The sequence below is a fragment of the Bubalus bubalis genome, chromosome 6, assembly GCF_019923935.1.
Source record: "Bubalus bubalis isolate 160015118507 breed Murrah chromosome 6, NDDB_SH_1, whole genome shotgun sequence".
Lineage (NCBI taxonomy): Eukaryota > Metazoa > Chordata > Mammalia > Artiodactyla > Bovidae > Bubalus > Bubalus bubalis.
In genome coordinates, this window is record NC_059162.1 from 66,838,241 (window position 1) to 66,855,277 (window position 17,037).

At 36.0% G+C, this 17,037-nt stretch overlaps 1 protein-coding gene across 6 annotated transcripts in view; it reads left to right on the forward strand.

Moving 5' to 3' along the window:
* Positions 1 to 17,037, forward strand: part of ZZZ3 (zinc finger ZZ-type containing 3) — a 120,600-nt gene that overhangs the window by 90,415 nt on the left and 13,148 nt on the right. For 5 of the 6 annotated variants that reach the window (XM_025288421.2, XM_025288420.2, XM_044944831.1 and 2 more), the window contains 4 exons: positions 11,897 to 12,035; positions 14,674 to 14,821; positions 14,905 to 15,020; positions 15,589 to 15,660. In XM_025288421.2, coding sequence (XP_025144206.1) covers positions 11,897 to 12,035; positions 14,674 to 14,821; positions 14,905 to 15,020; positions 15,589 to 15,660 — 475 coding nt within the window. The remainder of the gene's footprint in view (positions 1 to 11,896; positions 12,036 to 14,673; positions 14,822 to 14,904; positions 15,021 to 15,588; positions 15,661 to 17,037) is intronic. The other variant, XM_044944832.1, reaches the window with a different exon arrangement.

The window sequence follows — 17,037 nt, forward strand, 5'->3', positions numbered from 1 at the left end:
GCAATCTGATGGATTGCAGTATACCAGGCCTCCCTGTTCATCACCAACTCTGGGAATTTACTCAAACTCATGTCCATTGAGTCAGTGATGCCATCCGACCATCTCATCCTCTGTCGTCCCCTTCTCCCGCCTTCAATCTTTCCCAGCATCAGGGTCTTTTCAAATGAGTCAGCTCTTTGCATCAGATGGCCAAAGTATTGGCGTTTCAGCTTCAACATCAGTCTTTCCAGTGAATATTGAGGACTGATTTCCTTTACGATGAACTGGTTGTATTTCCTTGCTGTCCAAGGGACTCTCAAGAGTCTTCTCCCACACCACAGTTCAAAAGCATCAATTCTTCAGCACTCAGCTTTCTTTATAGTCCATCTCTCACATCCATACATGACTACTGCAAAAACCATAGCCTTGACTAAACGGACCTTTGTTGGCAAAGTAATGTCTCTGCTTTTGAATATGCTGTTCAGGTTGGTCATAACTTTTCTTCCAAGGAGTAAGCGTCTTTTAATTTCATGGCTGCAATCACCATCTGCAGTAATTTTGAAGTCCCCAAAAATAAAGTCTGCGACTGTTTCCACTGTTTCTCCATCTCTTTGCCCTGAAGTGATGGGACCAGATGCCATGATCTTCGTTTTCTGAATGTTGAGCTTTAAGCCAACTTTTTCACTCTCCTCTTTCACTTTCATCAAGAGGCTCTAGTTCTTCTTCACTTTCTGCCATAAGGGTGGTGTCATCTGCATATCTGAGGTTATTGATATTTCTCCCAGCAATCTTGATTCCAGCTTGTGCTTTTTCCAGCCCAGTGTTTCTCATGATGTACTCTGCATATAAGTTAAATAAACAGGGTGACAATATACAGCCTTGATAGACTCCTTTTCCTTTTTGGAACCACGTTCCATGTCCAGTTCTAACTTGCTTTTTGACCTGCATACAGATTTCTCAAGAGGCAAGTCAGGTGGTCTGGTATTCCCATTTCTTTCAGAATTTTCCACAGTTTATTGTGATCCACACAGTCAAAGGCTTTGGCATAGTCAAGAAAGCAGAAATAGGTGTTTTTCTGGAACTCTCTTGCTTTTTTGATGATCCAGCAGATGTTGGCAATTTGATCTCTGGTTCCTCTGCCTTTTCTAAAACCAGCTTGAACATCTGGAAGTTCATGGTTCACGTATTGTTGAAGCCTGAATTAGAAGAAGTACTGAATTTTTAGTAGAAGCTGATGATGGTGATGGTGAGGAGGAAAAACAGTACTTTTTCACTCAAAATGAGTGAGTGAAGACATTTCTTTTTCCCATCTGCGTTTAAACATGCTTAGGTCTTTCTTGATTTGAAAATTATCTTTTGATTTCTATACCTTTCAACTACTTTCTCTCCTTCACAGCTAAATTTCTTGAGAAAATTGATTCTATTTTCTACTTCTCTTTTGTTCACCATTCACTCAGTCTTAAAGTATTGAAGTCTAGCTTCAACCTCCCATCACACAAGTGAAGTGACTTACTAATGATTTCCTTGTATGAAATCCAGTGGACATATCTCAGCCTTTTACCTTGCCCTTTTTTTTTTTTTTAATTAGAAGTTGGCTTAACTGACCCTCCTTCTTGAAACTTTTTTTCTTAAATAGTTTTGTCCAGACAGTCACCACATGCTATAGAATCGATCTTATACATCTCTCAAATTACCTACTTACCTCTATCTCCATTCCCACTACCTTTCCCCTGGTTTATTACCATTAGAGCTCATTTAATTGGTCTTCCTCTACAGTCTTCTTTCACTTTAATCCATTCTCCTTGTTCTTCCCTGAATGGTATTTGTAAACTGCAACATTTTTTCCTTCATCTTAAAACTCCTCCAGAGCTTCCTAATTGCACTTAAAATCAAGCTTAATCTTAATTTTATAGAACCCTGTGTAATTAATCTCATTTTTCTTCTCAAGCCTCAGTTCTCTTCACTCCTAGTCTTACCAAATTTCTTTTTTGGTCTTAGGTGCTATGTTTTGCCTAGAAGCATTTCTGCATAATGTTCCTCCTGTTTGGTTGGAAAAGTCCTTGAACCTCTCCCCTTCTACCCCCATTTCCTAGCTAATTCCCATTCTTCTTTCTGGCTCAGTTGAACTTATTTTGGGAAGCTTTTCTTGACCCTCAGAGATCTCTGTTCAAAGCCTTCATATATTGTGTGCCTTTCTCTTTACGTCACTTCTTATCCCATATTGTAATTGTCTGTTTACTTATTTGTATTCCCCGCCTTGACCTCTGTTAGGAAAAGGCTCTTTGTATCCCGAGTGTTTAGTTGTTAACATCATAGGTGAATGAGTTTATGTATAAATGAATGAAATCTTGCTGCTTCTTCAAATATTCGAAACTAAGAAAAATGATGTTAAAAACCGTACTTTAGCATCAGAGTATAGAAATATATGTGAAACTTGTTTAAGCCTTCTATTTAAATTAGATCCAAATAAAACAAAACATGATAAGAGAAAAGGAAATTATAGCTTAAATGTCATGCTTTTTTTTTTTTTTTTTTTAAGTATTAGATTGTCGACTCCATTCTAGATCCACTCTAGGCCAGTTTCCAGGTACTAAGATAGATTCAGAAAAGAGATGCCTGATAATTTTTTATTGTAGAGACCATTGAAAGAATGACTGTGTCTTTAGTATATTTGATGAAACCTTAATGTGAAAGGAATTAACCTTTGAAAAACATCAGAAATCAGACTTCTTTCAGGGGATACCTATACATTGAGAACATACATAATGAAGGCTTTTGGGGAAGGGGGCAAATATTTTTATACAACTGTTTGAGACTGTCAAACCTCTTTTTTGATTGTAAGTGACATTTTAGTTAAAGCACTGCTTATTCTGTTTATGATACATTTGATTAGAAAAAAAAGAACCCCGATGCTCTTCTTTCTTCTTTATTGTTACTAAATTAATATTTGGTACTAGCAGATGAGTAGAAAAAGGAAGAGTTGTTAAATAGGCTAATTTTATTACTATTCTCGTATATTTAAAATTGGGCAGAATATTAAGGCCTCATGTTAGGTTTTGGAAAATGTTTTTGATTTAGACTAATTTTCCTAGTGTGTGAAATCTAAACTCAATATTACATAAAATTAGGTTGTATAAATCATGTTATGGAAGGAGATTTGTGGCAGGAATCTTCTAATTGTATTTCTAAGTTTTGATTATGTCATCTGTAAAGTGGCAGTGATACCTTTTCAAAGTGTTTTTGATCAAGGGTAAATATGATCGATCACATATGTTATGTACTCAGTAAATATTCATGAAATGAGGATTCCAAGGAAGGAAACAGTCGCTGCTGCTGCTGCTGCTAAGTCGCTTCAGTCGTGTCCGACTCTGTGCGACTCCATAGACGGCAGCCCACCAGGCTCTGCTGTCCCTGGGATTCTCCAGGCAAGAACGCTGGAGTGGGTTGCCATTTCCTTCTCCAATGCATGAAAGTGAAAAATGAAAGTGAAGTCGCTCAGTCATGTCCTACTCTTCGCAACCTCATGGACTGCAGCCTACCAGGCTCCTCCATCCATGGGATTTTCCAGGCAAGAGTACTGGAGTGGGTTGCCATTGCCTTCTCCAAACAATAGCTGAGCAAAGAGTAAAATTAATAATAGTATAATGAGATTGTAAGGTAGCAGTGTCAGTATGAGAAGTAAAAAAGTTTTTATTCCATCTTGTGACTTGAAAATTTTATATAAATTGAATTCTTTAACAGATGCTTATATACCTGCATACAACTTTTACCACTCGTAAATATACTTTACAAACCACTGTGTTTCAAATAACTAAGGTTGGTCTAATTCATTAAAGGTCTACCATTACTCAACTGAAGGAACTATTTTTCTTAACCTTTTTCTCCCTGCAAGGGAGGTCATCAGAATGTATTTTTTAAGAGTTTTTAATAGCTAGATCAGGCATCATGGTGTTTATTTTACATCACTACTGTGCTGAAGTACTGAAATTAAAAGACTAGAACTGTGCTTATACAATAGCTTAAGTTGAATAACTGTAGTAGGTCTAGAGATTAGATTTATTTGACAAAGATCTTACATTTGAAATACTCTAGTGATGATTACTTTTAAGCAGAATAAAGGTAATAACCTAAAAAGGTATTTTCAACAAATACTCATATTGAGCAGAGATAACAGCTGAATTTATTTGTAAACTGGCACATTCTAGAACCATTAAAATGATTGCTCTATATGGTAAAGTTTAACCAGAATTAATGACAGTTTGCTAACATAAAATAGTTTAAAATAATTGGATGGGATCTCTTAAATTCTGATATTTAAAGTGGTAGAATCTTAAATACATATTTCAGATACTTTCCCTTTTGCTTTTCCAAGATAGTAAAGGAATAATGGATATAGAGAAGTTGAGAACTTTATCTTAGTAAAAGAACAATTTTAGATTTATAGTAAAATCAAGAGCATGTTACAAAGTTCCCATCACTCCCTACCCAATTTTCCCTATTAATAATATTTTACATTAATATATTTATTATAATTAATGAATCAATATTAATACATTATTATTAACCAAAGTTCATACCTTATTCAGAATTCCTTAATTTTTTTAAATTTTATTTTATTTTTAAACTTTACATAATTGTATTAGTTTTGCCAAATATCAAAATGAATCTGCCACAGGTATACATGTGTTCCCCATCCTGAACCCTCCTCCCTCCTCCTTCCCCATACCATCCCTCTGGGTCGTCCCAGTGCACCAGCCCCAAGCATCCAGTATCGTGCATCGAACCTGGACTGGCAACTCGTTTCATACATGATATTTAGAATTCCTTAATTTTCAATTAATGTCCTTTCTGTGTTCTAGAATCTCAGTTAGATTACCTTGTAACATTTAGTTTTTATGTCTCCTTGTTGTGGTAGTTTCTCAGACTTTGTTGATAACCTGGGCAGTTTTGAGGGATACCAGTCAAGTATTAATAGATTTCTCTCTATTGGAATTTGATGCTTTCCTCATGATTTGGGATTGTGGGGTTTGGGAAGAAGACCACAGACATGAAGTGCCATTTTTGTCATGTCATACCAAGAGATACACTATTAAAATAGTATTATTTTATTGAAGTATAGTTGATTTACAATGTTGTGCTAATTTCTACTCTATGGTAAAATGATTCAGTTATACATATTTGTGTGCTTTTTCCTATTCTTTTCCATTATGGTTTATCACAAGATATTGATTATAGTTCCCTGTGCTATACAGTAAGAATTTGTTGTTTATTCTCTATATAATTGTTTATGTCTGTTAATCCCATATGCCCAATCCCTCCCCCACTTCCCTTCCCTCTTGGTAACCACAAGTCTGTTCTGTATGTCTGTTTCTGTGTTATAGATAGGTTTATTTGTGTCATATTTTAGATTTCCACGTAAGTGATGTTGTATAGTATTTATCTTTCTCTTTCTGACTTAATTCACTTAGTATGATAAGCTCTAGGTCTGTCCATGTTGCTGAAAATGGCATTATTTTATTCTTTTTTATGATCAAACAGTATTCTACTGTGTATATGTATTACATCTTCTTTATCCATTTATCTGTCTGTGGACATTTAGTTTGTTTCCACGTCTTGGCTACTGTGAACATCACTGCAGTTTATATTGGGTTGCATTTATCCTTTCAAACCGTGTTTTTTTCTGGATATTTGCCCAGGAATGGGATTGTAGGATCATATGGCAACTCTATAGTTTTTTGAGGACCTTCCATACTATTTTCCGTAGAGGCTGCACCAGTTTCGGTTCCCACCAGTGGTGTAGGAGGATTCCCTTTTCTCAACACCCTCTCAGCATTTGTTATCTGTAGACTTGTTTAATGATGGCCATTTTGACAGGTGTGAGGTGGTACCTCATTGTAGTTTTGGTTTGTATTTTTTAATAATTTGCAATGTTGAGTACCTTTTCATGTGTCTAATGGCTATCTGTATGTTTTCTATTAATATTTGGGCGTTCTTTGCTAATTTTTGATTGGGTTGGTTGTTTTTTGTCATTGAGTTTTATGAGCAATTTGTATATTTTTTGAAATTAAGCCCTTGCCATTCCTTTCATCTGCAAATATTTTCTCCCATTGTCCTTTTGTTTTGTTTATGGTTTCCTTGGCTGTACAAAAACTTGTAAGTTGACTAGGTCTTATTTGTTTATTTTTGTTTTTATTTCTATTGTCTTGGGAGACTGACCTGAGGAAACATTGGTAAGATTTATGCCAGAGAATGTTTTACATATGTTCTCTTCTAGGAGTTTTATGGTGTTATGTCTTATATTTAAGTCTTTAAGCCAAAGTCTTTAATCCATTCTGAGTTTATTTTTTGTATGGTGAGAGGGCATGTTTTAACTTCATTGATTTACCTGCAGCGGTTCAGCTTTCCCTATATCAATTGCTAAAAGGATTTTCTCTATTGTATACTGTTGCCTCCTTTGTCAAAGATTAATTGACTGTAGATGTATGGGTTTATTTCTGGATTCTATTCTGTTCCATTGATCCATATTTCTGTTTTTATGCCAATACCACATTGTTTTGACTACTTTGCTTTGTAGTTAGTATTGCCTGAAGTCTGGGAGGGTTATGCTCCCTGCTTTGTTCTTTTTTCTTAGGGTTGCTTTGGGTCTTTTCTGGTCCCATAGAAATTTTAGGATTATTTGTTCTAGGCCTGTAAAAAATATCACTGGTATTTTGTTAGGGATCACATTAAATCTGTAGATTGCTTTGAGTAGTATGACCATTTTAACAATGTTAATTCTTCCAATCCAAGAGCATGGGATCTTTTCATTTCTTCGAATCATCTTCCGTTTTCTTTGTTAACGTTTATGATGTTTATTAATGTTTAAAACTTCTCAGAATTTAAGTCTTTACCTCCTTGGTCAGGTTTATTCCTAATTATTTTATTTTTGATGTGATTTTAAAAGGGATTGTTTGTTTACATTCCCTTTCTGATGTTTCATTGCTAATGAAAAGAAATGCAACCAGTTTCCGTATGTTAGTCTTGTATCGTGCTAATTTGTTGAATTCGTTTATCAGTTCTAGTAGTTTTCGTGTAGAGTCTTTAGGGTTTTCTATATGTAGTATCATGTCATCTGCATATAATGACAATTTTAGCTTTTCCCAAGGGATATGCTGTTAAGATGATTGATTGCAGTTGTTGACCTGGATCACCTAGCTGAGGTATAGTTTGTCAGGTTTCTCCACTGTGAGGTGGCTCTCTGTCTTCCATACTCTTTTCTTTGGAAAGAAATCACTATGTACAGCCCACACTTAAGGAGTGGGGAGTTATGGGTCTCTCTCCTTGAGAGCAGAGTGTCTCCACAGATTATTTGGAAATCTTCTACATGGGAGATTTTTTTGTTCCTCCCTTTTTTTCTTTCTCCCCGCCATCCCCCACGCTTCCTCCATCTCACTCTCCCTCATTTTTCCTTTAGTCATTTATTTGTGTAAGTGAAAAGTGAAAGTGAAGTCGCTCAGTCATGTCTGACTCTTTGCAACTCCACAGACTGTAGCCTACTAGGCTCCTCAGTCCATGGGATTTTCCAGGCAAGAATACTGGAGTGGGTTGCCATTTCCTTCTCCAGGGGATCTTCCTGACCCAGGGACTGAACCTGGGTTTCCTGCATTGTAGGCAGACGCTTTACTGTCTGAGCCACCAGGGATAAGTAGAGACTCATAAATACTTATTTTCCTACTTTGAGGTGTAATTTAGTAGCACTGTTTTATTGTTCAAATTGTTTCAGCTTTGGCCATAGGGAACCTTTCTGTTGTCTCCTGGGTTCCACTAAGGTGGTGTACTTTTGTTATATAGCTTTTTTGCCACTTCAAAATACTCCAGATTCATCTTGTGTATTTTGTGTCCCAGTGCTAGAATCAGCCTTCTTTGCAAAGGAACCCCATTTCCCTTTATTGCAGAAGGCAGTATTAGAAGTCAGTTTTTGAGTTCTGTATGCTCACTGCTGAATGCAGTTGATTATTTTATTTATCTGTCTCAGCTGGCAGAGCAGGAAAATACATGTGTATTCGATAATCTATCTATCTATGTGTGTGTGTATATACATATATATATATATTGCTACTGCTGCTGCTAAGTCGCTTCAGTCGTGTCTGACTCTGTGCGACCCCCATGGACGGCAGCCCATCAGGCTTCCCCGTCCCTGGGATTCTCCAGGCAAGAACACTGGAGTGGGTTGCCTTTTCCTTCTCCAATGCATGAAAGTGAAAAGTGAGAGTGAAGTCGCTCAGTCGTGTCCGACTCCCAGCGACCCCATGGACTGTAGCCTACTAGGCTGCTCCGTCCATGGGATTTTCCAGGCAAGAGTACTGGAGTGGGGTGCCATTGCTTTCTCCGATATTTATATATACACCTATCTATAAATACTTCTGTATGTAATTATTACATATATATAAAGCTAAATATGAGTTTATACTTTGACTCCATCCCTAATTAATTATATTACCACATGGATTCTTCTAGCTTCTCCCCTTGTTTATCTGTAAATTTCCACTCTAGCAATAGCAAACCCTGGTCATCCTCCACTCATTTGTTTATTACATTATATATGTACACAGAATTAGAATTGTTCATTCTTAGCTACTTGGAAATAGCTATGTAAAGCAGAATATGTTGCTTATGATCAGTTCCTTTTACCTTTAGTCTTTGAGATGCTACTCATTTCCAGAGTTACCTCGGTCAGGATCTTTTCCTTCTACCCCCTTCAGTGAGGTAGTTTTATATATGTATAATATACTTAGATCCTTGTGTCAGAGAATACGTTCCTTCCTAGGGTTCCCTAATCTACTAAATGATTTTTTTTAAATTTGCATACATTAAAGTTCATTCTTTATGCTTTTTAAGTTTTATGCTTTTGGCAGATCCATGTCATGGATCCAACATTATATATAGTACCATGTAGAATAATTTCACTGGTATTAAAAATTCCCTGTATGTCATTTACTTAACCCTCTTCCTTTCTCTGAACTTCTGGGAACTACTGATCTCTTTACTTTTATCTTGAACAGAATTTAATATTATTGGAATTGTAACATATAGCCTTTTCAGACTGAAGAAGTTTATTTTAATATTTATTATTTATATATTTTTTTGGTTGTACCTTGCATCACATGGGATCTTAGTTCCAGGGAGTAAACCTGCACCCTGTTCAATGGAAGCCTGGAGTCTTAACCACTGGACCAGCAGGGAAGTCCCGAAGAAATTTATTTTTATTCTTCAGATTTTAAAAACACACTTATTTATTTGAATGTGTCAGATCTTTAGCTGTATCACACAGATTATCTAGTTATGATGTGAGGGCTTAGTTGTTCCAGGGTATGTAGGATCTTAGTTCCCTGACCAGGGATTGAAGCTGTGTCACCTGCATTGCAAGGTGCCTTCTTAACCACTGGACTAATAGGAAAGTCCCATGCAAGTTTTTTTTTTTTTTTTTTTCCTGTTTTTATTTTTTTATTTTTAATTGAAGGATAATTGCTTTAAAATGTTGTGTTGGTTTCTGCCATACATCAACATGAATCAGCCGTAGATAAAGACATCTGTGCAAGTTTTTATCTCTTTCATTTCTGCTTAGGTATATATGTGGTAATCTTATTGGGAAAACCTCTGAATACTCTAGGAAATTATTCGAATTAGCTGGGCTGGAAGAATTAAATTCAGTATTTTCTTACAATCTTTTAACTTATTTTGGACTTTCACATCTTTACCAGTGTATGGACTAGGCCTTTCAATTTGATAATCATTTTATTTTGATTAAAGAGAAACAAAATAGGGGGTGAAGAGTTAGACTTTCTTTGTCATCTCTGTTGGAATTATTTTTTTTAAGTCAGAATCATTGTGGAATAATTTATATACAGTAAAGATTGTCAGAAGTTATTAACTTCAAAGAGAGACCTTTCTTCTCAGTTGCAATAACTGCTATAGCACTTTTTTCAAGCTTCTGCTTGTTTTTTCTCATAAGTCTCTTCTTACTTGTGCCTCATTAATTGTTACTTGCGTGCAGTAGTTTGCTGCAAGTTTAATAGACTCAATCATTTTTATTGATGATAGAGAAGTGTATCCTGCATGATAAGTCTTTGGTTATTCAGCTAAGTGGGATAGACGTTCTGAGGGTGAAGTAGGATAGTTAAGAGTATTATAGAGAGGTTAGGTGTAGTACTCAACTCACTACAGTCACCCTAAGATTGAGCCTGCCTGGTAGAAAATACCAGCGCAGTCCAGGTTTATACACTCCATATACCTCAAAGCAAATGAAGGCAGAGTGAAAATGAGTTTAGACTTAACCTCCGTAACTTACCCCAGGAGTAACTTTTAATGTAGCCATTGCTTTCTGATTCAGTTCTAACGTTTGAATGAAGTAGCTCTATCTTGAGAAAAGTCTTACTTTTCAGTGTTAGCACTTGTAATATTAATTATTAAACATTTCATTAGGGATTAGTTAACAGAGCACTAAAGAATAAGAATACATTTTAGGTAGGGGCTGAAAAATTATTTTGATAGATACTGTTATATTGCAGTCATGCCATGGTTGTGGACATCAAAACTGCATTGCTTTACCTTTGAAATTTCTGCTTGTTTGCTGACTTATGAACTTTAAAGTTTCAGTATACTTTTGATTGCACAGAACATCTATCCATTTGTTCACTCAAAAAATGTTTATTGAACATGTGTATGCTGGGAAGTGTGCTGCAAACTGGATAAACGAAACTGAACTTTTCAGATATGTTGCTGTCATGGAGTTTACAGTCTATTGGGAAATAGAATGAAATTTATTCAAAGTTATAAAGAACAGTGGTGCTTCACTAATATTTTAAAGACCTATTAACTTATTTTGAAGTGAACTTGGAGCAGTTTGTTCTTTGTTCTTTTTGCAAAATACATTTGAGCATTCAAGGTTTTTGGGCTAACGTGTTTCCATATGTGATCCATATGTGAAATCAGACATTTCTCAGAGAGCCAGGACAGTGTGAACCAGAGGGAGAGTTGGGGAGAATATGAACAGGTAGTAGGTTTATGTGGATAAAATTCATATTAGCCTATTTATAGGCAGAGAAGTAAAAAATATTTCTTTTTAATTAAGAAATATTAAGTAATTTAATATTATGTAAGTCTTTTTTTCTGTAAAAATGTTTAATATGTAAGAAATGACAAGTTAAATTCCTTTAGAATGGAGATATAACAGAAAGAATGGGCTTCCCAGGTGGTTCAGTGGTAAAAAAATCCGCCTGCCAAGCAGAATACACGAGATTTGATCCCTGGGTCGGGAAGAGTCCCTGGAAAAGAAATTGGCAACCTACTCTAGTATTCTTGCCTGGGAAATCCCACAGACAGAGGAGCCGGTGGCTACAGTCCATGGGGTTGCAGATGAGTTGGACGCGATTTAGCGACTAAACATGAACAGAAAGAACAAATGAGAATCATGACAACCAAGATCATGTCTGAATTATGTGAAAGTTTCTTGTAACCCTAGTCAAGAAATTTGTCACAGATATCTTATTCTAACAGGGTACAGCAGAGGGACTGAAAAGTGATGATCCCTCCTGATGCTAAATTATTTTCTAATTTAGCTGTTTCTTAATGACTGATTGCTTGAAAGTCAAGATGCTCATTTTCTTATTTTCTGTACTTGTTCAGGTTTGAGAATTAAGAATTTAAGATGGGGGAATAAGGCTTTGCTTTCTCTAACTGATATTTTCTAACTAGGTACTTCGTAACTCAGGAAGACCTCATTTATTCCCAGTAATATGTTTTACTAAAACTCTTTCAGGTAACTTTACAAAGACGTGTGACTTAATAGTAGATCATGGATTGAACTCAGTTTTTTATTTATTGTTGTTACTAAAAAATTTTAGTGAGTTTTTTTTTTATTTTCTTTTTGTCTCTGTAGTTATCAGAGACTGTTACAGACAATTGCTGTACTCGAAGCCCAGCGTTCTCAAGCAGTCCAGGACCTTGAAAGTTTAGGCAGACATCAGAGAGAAGCACTAAAAAATCCCATTGGATTTGTGGAAAAACTCCAGAAGAAGGTATATTTTGACCACTTTTTAAATTTATTGAGATATATTTGGTAATAACCTTATTTATTCTTTTATATGAATACTTTTTAAAATGTTTAACCATGTTATTGAAGGTGGGATATTTCCTTCCTTCACCCCCACTAAATGCACAATAAGTATACCCCCAGTGAAGATGGCTAGGAGCTTTAATTGGATGCTTGTATAGAAACTTGATGTCCTGTTTCTAGCCATTTTTAGTCTTTTTCTGTTACTTTTTTCCTTCCCCATCTTAAAAATATTTTCCCTTTTTTGCTTTCAGGACTTTTAAGTTTATTGAAACTAAAAGGAAAAATACTTTAGTATTTTTAGTGTTTATTTACTGCTTTATTTACTCTAAAAGCAGTAGAAAACAATGGTGATACAAACAAAAATTCTATTTTAAATGTCTTTAAGGATATGGTTGCCAAGGTCATGAGAATGAGGTGCAAGATGTGCGTTTATGCCGTAGTATTTGTCTTGAATTAGGGACCCACAAATTATTCAATAAATTTGAGAGGTAAATATTAGTCAGACAAAAGCATTGTCTGAAAAGATTAAAACTGAAAAACTATGAAAAAGAATCTTCTTTTTCACCTTAACACACAAATTTAGTTGTGTATGACAAGTTTGCTGCTGTTAAGTCGCTTCATTTGTGTCCAACTCTGTGTGACCCTGTAGACGGCAGCCCACCAGGCTCCCCCGTCCCTGGGATTCTCCAGGCAAGAACACTGGAGTGGGTTGCCATTTCCTCTCCAGTGCATGAAAGTGAAAAGTGAAAGTGAAGTCCCTCAGTCTTTTCCGACTCTTAGCGACCCCATAGACTGCAGCCCACCGGGCTCCTCTGTCCATGGGATTTTCCAGGCAAGAGTACTGGAGTGGGGTGCCATAGCCTTCTCCAATGACAAGTTTAGTTACTAGTTATTAATGAGTCACAAAAGTGGTCTACCAGGTGTTGAGGCAGCAGTCTTGGGGACTTCATTTTATGAACGCTTACAGTGTTTACTTATCATGGTTTCAACTAAAATAAATTGTACTTTAATCTTAAACTTATTTTTTTTCAGTTGTTGGGTGGGCAAAAAAGTTGCAGTTATACACATCTGCTATATACGTCCGTGGTTGGTTATCTGCAGATTTTCCATGTCCATGTTTAATTTAGAACTAGATTTCTTTTCACTTTATTTCAGAAACAGGGATGTGACATTGACCCTCTTAAGATTTTTTTGCAAAAATGTTCAAATGTGTATTAAATCCCAGATACATTGGTATTCATGAAAGACTTGTGTTCCTTGGAAAGAAAATTTTCTGCGAAGTTTGATTCTTTAGTTTTTCTGTGTTAACTCATGTATGCTTAATTTGCCTACTTTCTTTAAGTTTACCATAGTAGTTAAGTTGTTGACATATGATCCCATTGACATCTGAAAACTCCTAATTGAAATTAAGGAAACTTGGTTTATATATTGGTACATAGAATGCAGGGAACCTTTATGGCTTGTTAGCTTTCTTTGATGTTTTACCATCATTGTTTTAAAAGACACTCTATTCTAACTTTTCAAAAAGTTGAGTCTTAGACTGATATACATTATTATAATGATGGCTGTAGTATACTGTATCACAAGCAAAATAAAAATTAAGAATTCTGTGTCACAGTATGGACTTTGCCAGTTTCATAATTCATGACCTGATTTTTTAATGAACATTTTATTATGAAAAGTGTTAAGTAGACAAAAAAGTGGAAAGTATTATGTAGTTTTAACACACACATCCATCCACCTTCTAGATTCTACAATAAACATTTTACTGTATTTGCTTTATTGTGTGTTTTTTCAATCCTTCCACCTACCATTCTATCTCATTTCAAGATGGAATCCATTTCATGCATTCCAGAGTTGCAGACACACATACTTAACACCAAAACACTTCAGAGTGCATATTATTAACTAAATTTTTTTTAAAGCTTTTTAGGGTGAAATTTATATACAGTGAAATTCAGAAATCCCAGTTTTATCATTATATGAGTTCTGACCAATACCCCCACCTATATAACCCAAATTCTATCAAAAGACTGATCACATAATAACCTGGTTTTAATAATGACAACTAATAACTTCTGAAGGTGATTGATAAAGTAACTGAATTCAGAGTAAAGTAAGGATATAGTTTTGATTCTCAAAATGTGGTAGGTTTTTTTGTACATGTCTTAAGAGTTATATAGTATGAAAATAATTCATTGTTTTGTGAATAAGTTAGGACCACAGGGGTCCATTTAAAATGAATTCTATGTGTCAGGTCGTATCTATTTCAGTCAAACACATTTCATATGCTGTTCTTAGAGATAAAAGCATTCTTTGCTATTTCTGTTTAAGTGTGTTAAAGAACATTATGTCTGTATAGGTCAGCTGTAGACCTCTATCAAAAAATAGTGCTTATGTTTTGTTAAGTTCATTTTTCTTTATGTGGCTATCATTATACCATTTAATGCTTTGACTGTATTTTTATTGACTGTTGGATTCAGAGTGAATAGAAATGCCAGTTGATGATGATTTAGATTTGGAATCATCTGAAAATTTGGCTATTGTTTATAATTTCTTGAATTAACCTTATATGTCACTTTCTTTTTCCCTCCCACCAGGCTGATATAGGGCTTCCATATCCGCAGAGAGTTGTTCAGTTGCCTGAGATTGTATGGGACCAATATACCAATAGCCTTGGAAACTTTGAAAGAGAATTTAAAAATCGTAAAAGGCATACTAGGAGAGTTAAGCTAGTTTTTGATAAAGGTAATAAATTACATGATATTTTAAGTAGAGAAATACCTGGCAAAGTCTTGCTTTAATAATCCTATACATGGTTTTCTTTTTAGTAGGTTTACCTGCTAGACCAAAAAGTCCTTTAGATCCTAGGAAGGATGGAGAGTCCCTTTCATACTCTATGTTGCCTTTGAGTGATGGTCCAGAAGGCTCAAACAGTCGTCCTCAGGTAGGCAGTATAAAGTGTTGGAGTAGGAAAATTTGAATTGTAGACAAAAGATTTTAACATTTGCTGACTTGTATTCTTAAATTTCAAGCAGTCTTCACTTGAAGATATAATAAGGACATGAACTTTGAAGTTAAGAAAAAGCTGGGTTGAAATCACAACTCCACTACTTATTAACAGTGGAACTTCAGATGGTCGTTTCTATTAAAGTCCCCAAGCTACAGTTTCCTCTTATATAAAATGTGATTAATATCACCCTATGTTGTAGAGTTGTGAGGATTATAATGAGTAGTACATGTAACATGATGAGTTCAGTGCCTGACATATAGTACAGTATTTATTCTAAAAATAAGAGCTCTTTGTGCATAGTAGAATATAACCAGGATTTGCTGGTTGTAACCTGGCCTTGCTGCTGTTAATTAGATGAACTTTGATAAACGTGGGTTCAGAATGAAAAAGTAGCATTTCTTTTTCTTTAAAATGAAGTTGCTGTCATCATTCATTTGTTATTTGGCCATATCAAAGAGTAGTCTGTTATGTTGTCTCTGACAAAGCCTTATTTTATATGCAGATGATAAGAGGACGTCTGTGTGATGATACCAAACCTGAAACATTTAACCAATTGTGGACTGTTGAAGAACAGGTAATAGATATTTCTCAATTGTGTAGGTTAAAAAATATGCAGTTAAAATTAGAGTAAGTATTGTGAATAAAGTGTATATTGTATGTGTGTGTGTGTATGTGTGCTGAGTCACTTCAGTTGTGTCTGACTCTTCGCAACCACATGGACTATAGTCTGCCAGACTCATCTGTCCGTGGGATTCTCAAGGCAAGAATACTAAGAGTAGGTTGCCATGCCCTTCTCTAGGGGATCTTCCCAATCCAGAGTTCGAACCTGTGTCTCTTATGTCTCCTGCATTGGCAGGTGGATTCTTTGCTGCTAGCACCACCTGGGAAGTGTGTACTGTTGTATGCAATCCCTCTTAATTATGAATTTAAAATATTTAAACTTATTTCTATATACCTTTTTGCAGATGTAAAGAATTTTTCATTCTGAGAATATATAAATTCCATTTAGGAGATGGTTTCTAAAGAAGGAACCTGGGTTTTGGGAGGGGGCTTGAAAAAGATACTGAAACAGATGGAATAAAGTTTTTGTAATACAGCTTTGTGAGACAGAAAAACCTGGAGCCAAGTAAAGCTATGCTTTTGTTTGGAGAGGAGCTGAAAAAGCAAGGTCATAGTATTCTGTTACATTTGGGCATATAGCTAGGATTGTTTGTGGGTAATGTTTGAGATATATTCTATCTCATATGAGGATTAGCCCCACAGCTATAATGAGTTGATCCGTTTACAAAAAACTTTGTGCTAAGTCACTTCAGTCATGTTTGACTCTGTGCAACCCTACAGACTGTAGCCCACCAGGTTCCTCTGTCTGTTGGATTCTTCAGGCAAGAATACTGGAGTGGGTTGCCATTTCCATCTCCAGGGAATCATCTCAGCCCAGGGATCGATCCTAGGTCTCCCACATTGCAGGCAGATTCTTTGCCCAAGTGCATGCATGCTCAGTCATGTCTGACTCTTTGCAGCTCCATGCATAGCCCACCAGGGGATTTCCTTCTCTAGGGGATCTTCCCAACCCGAGGATCAAACCCGTATCTCTTTTGTCTCCTGCATTGGCAGGCAGGTTCTTTATCACTAGTGCCACCTGGGAAGCCTGTGCGTGTGTGCTTTGTCAGTCGTGTCTGACTGTTTGCAACACCATGCACTGTCGCCTGCCAGGTTCCTCTGTCCTTGGGATTCTCCAGTTGAGAGTACTGGAGCGGGTTGCCATTTCCTTCTCCAGGGGATCTTTCCAACTCAGGAATCGAACCCTGGTCTCTTACAATGCAGACAGATTCTTTACCATCTGAGCTACCAGGGAAGCCCACCTGTTAAAATACTCCTTTAGCCAAGCCCATACTAAGATAGGATAAGAAGATTATTTGTAGCACACACTCCAGTCTCCAAGGCAGTTTAT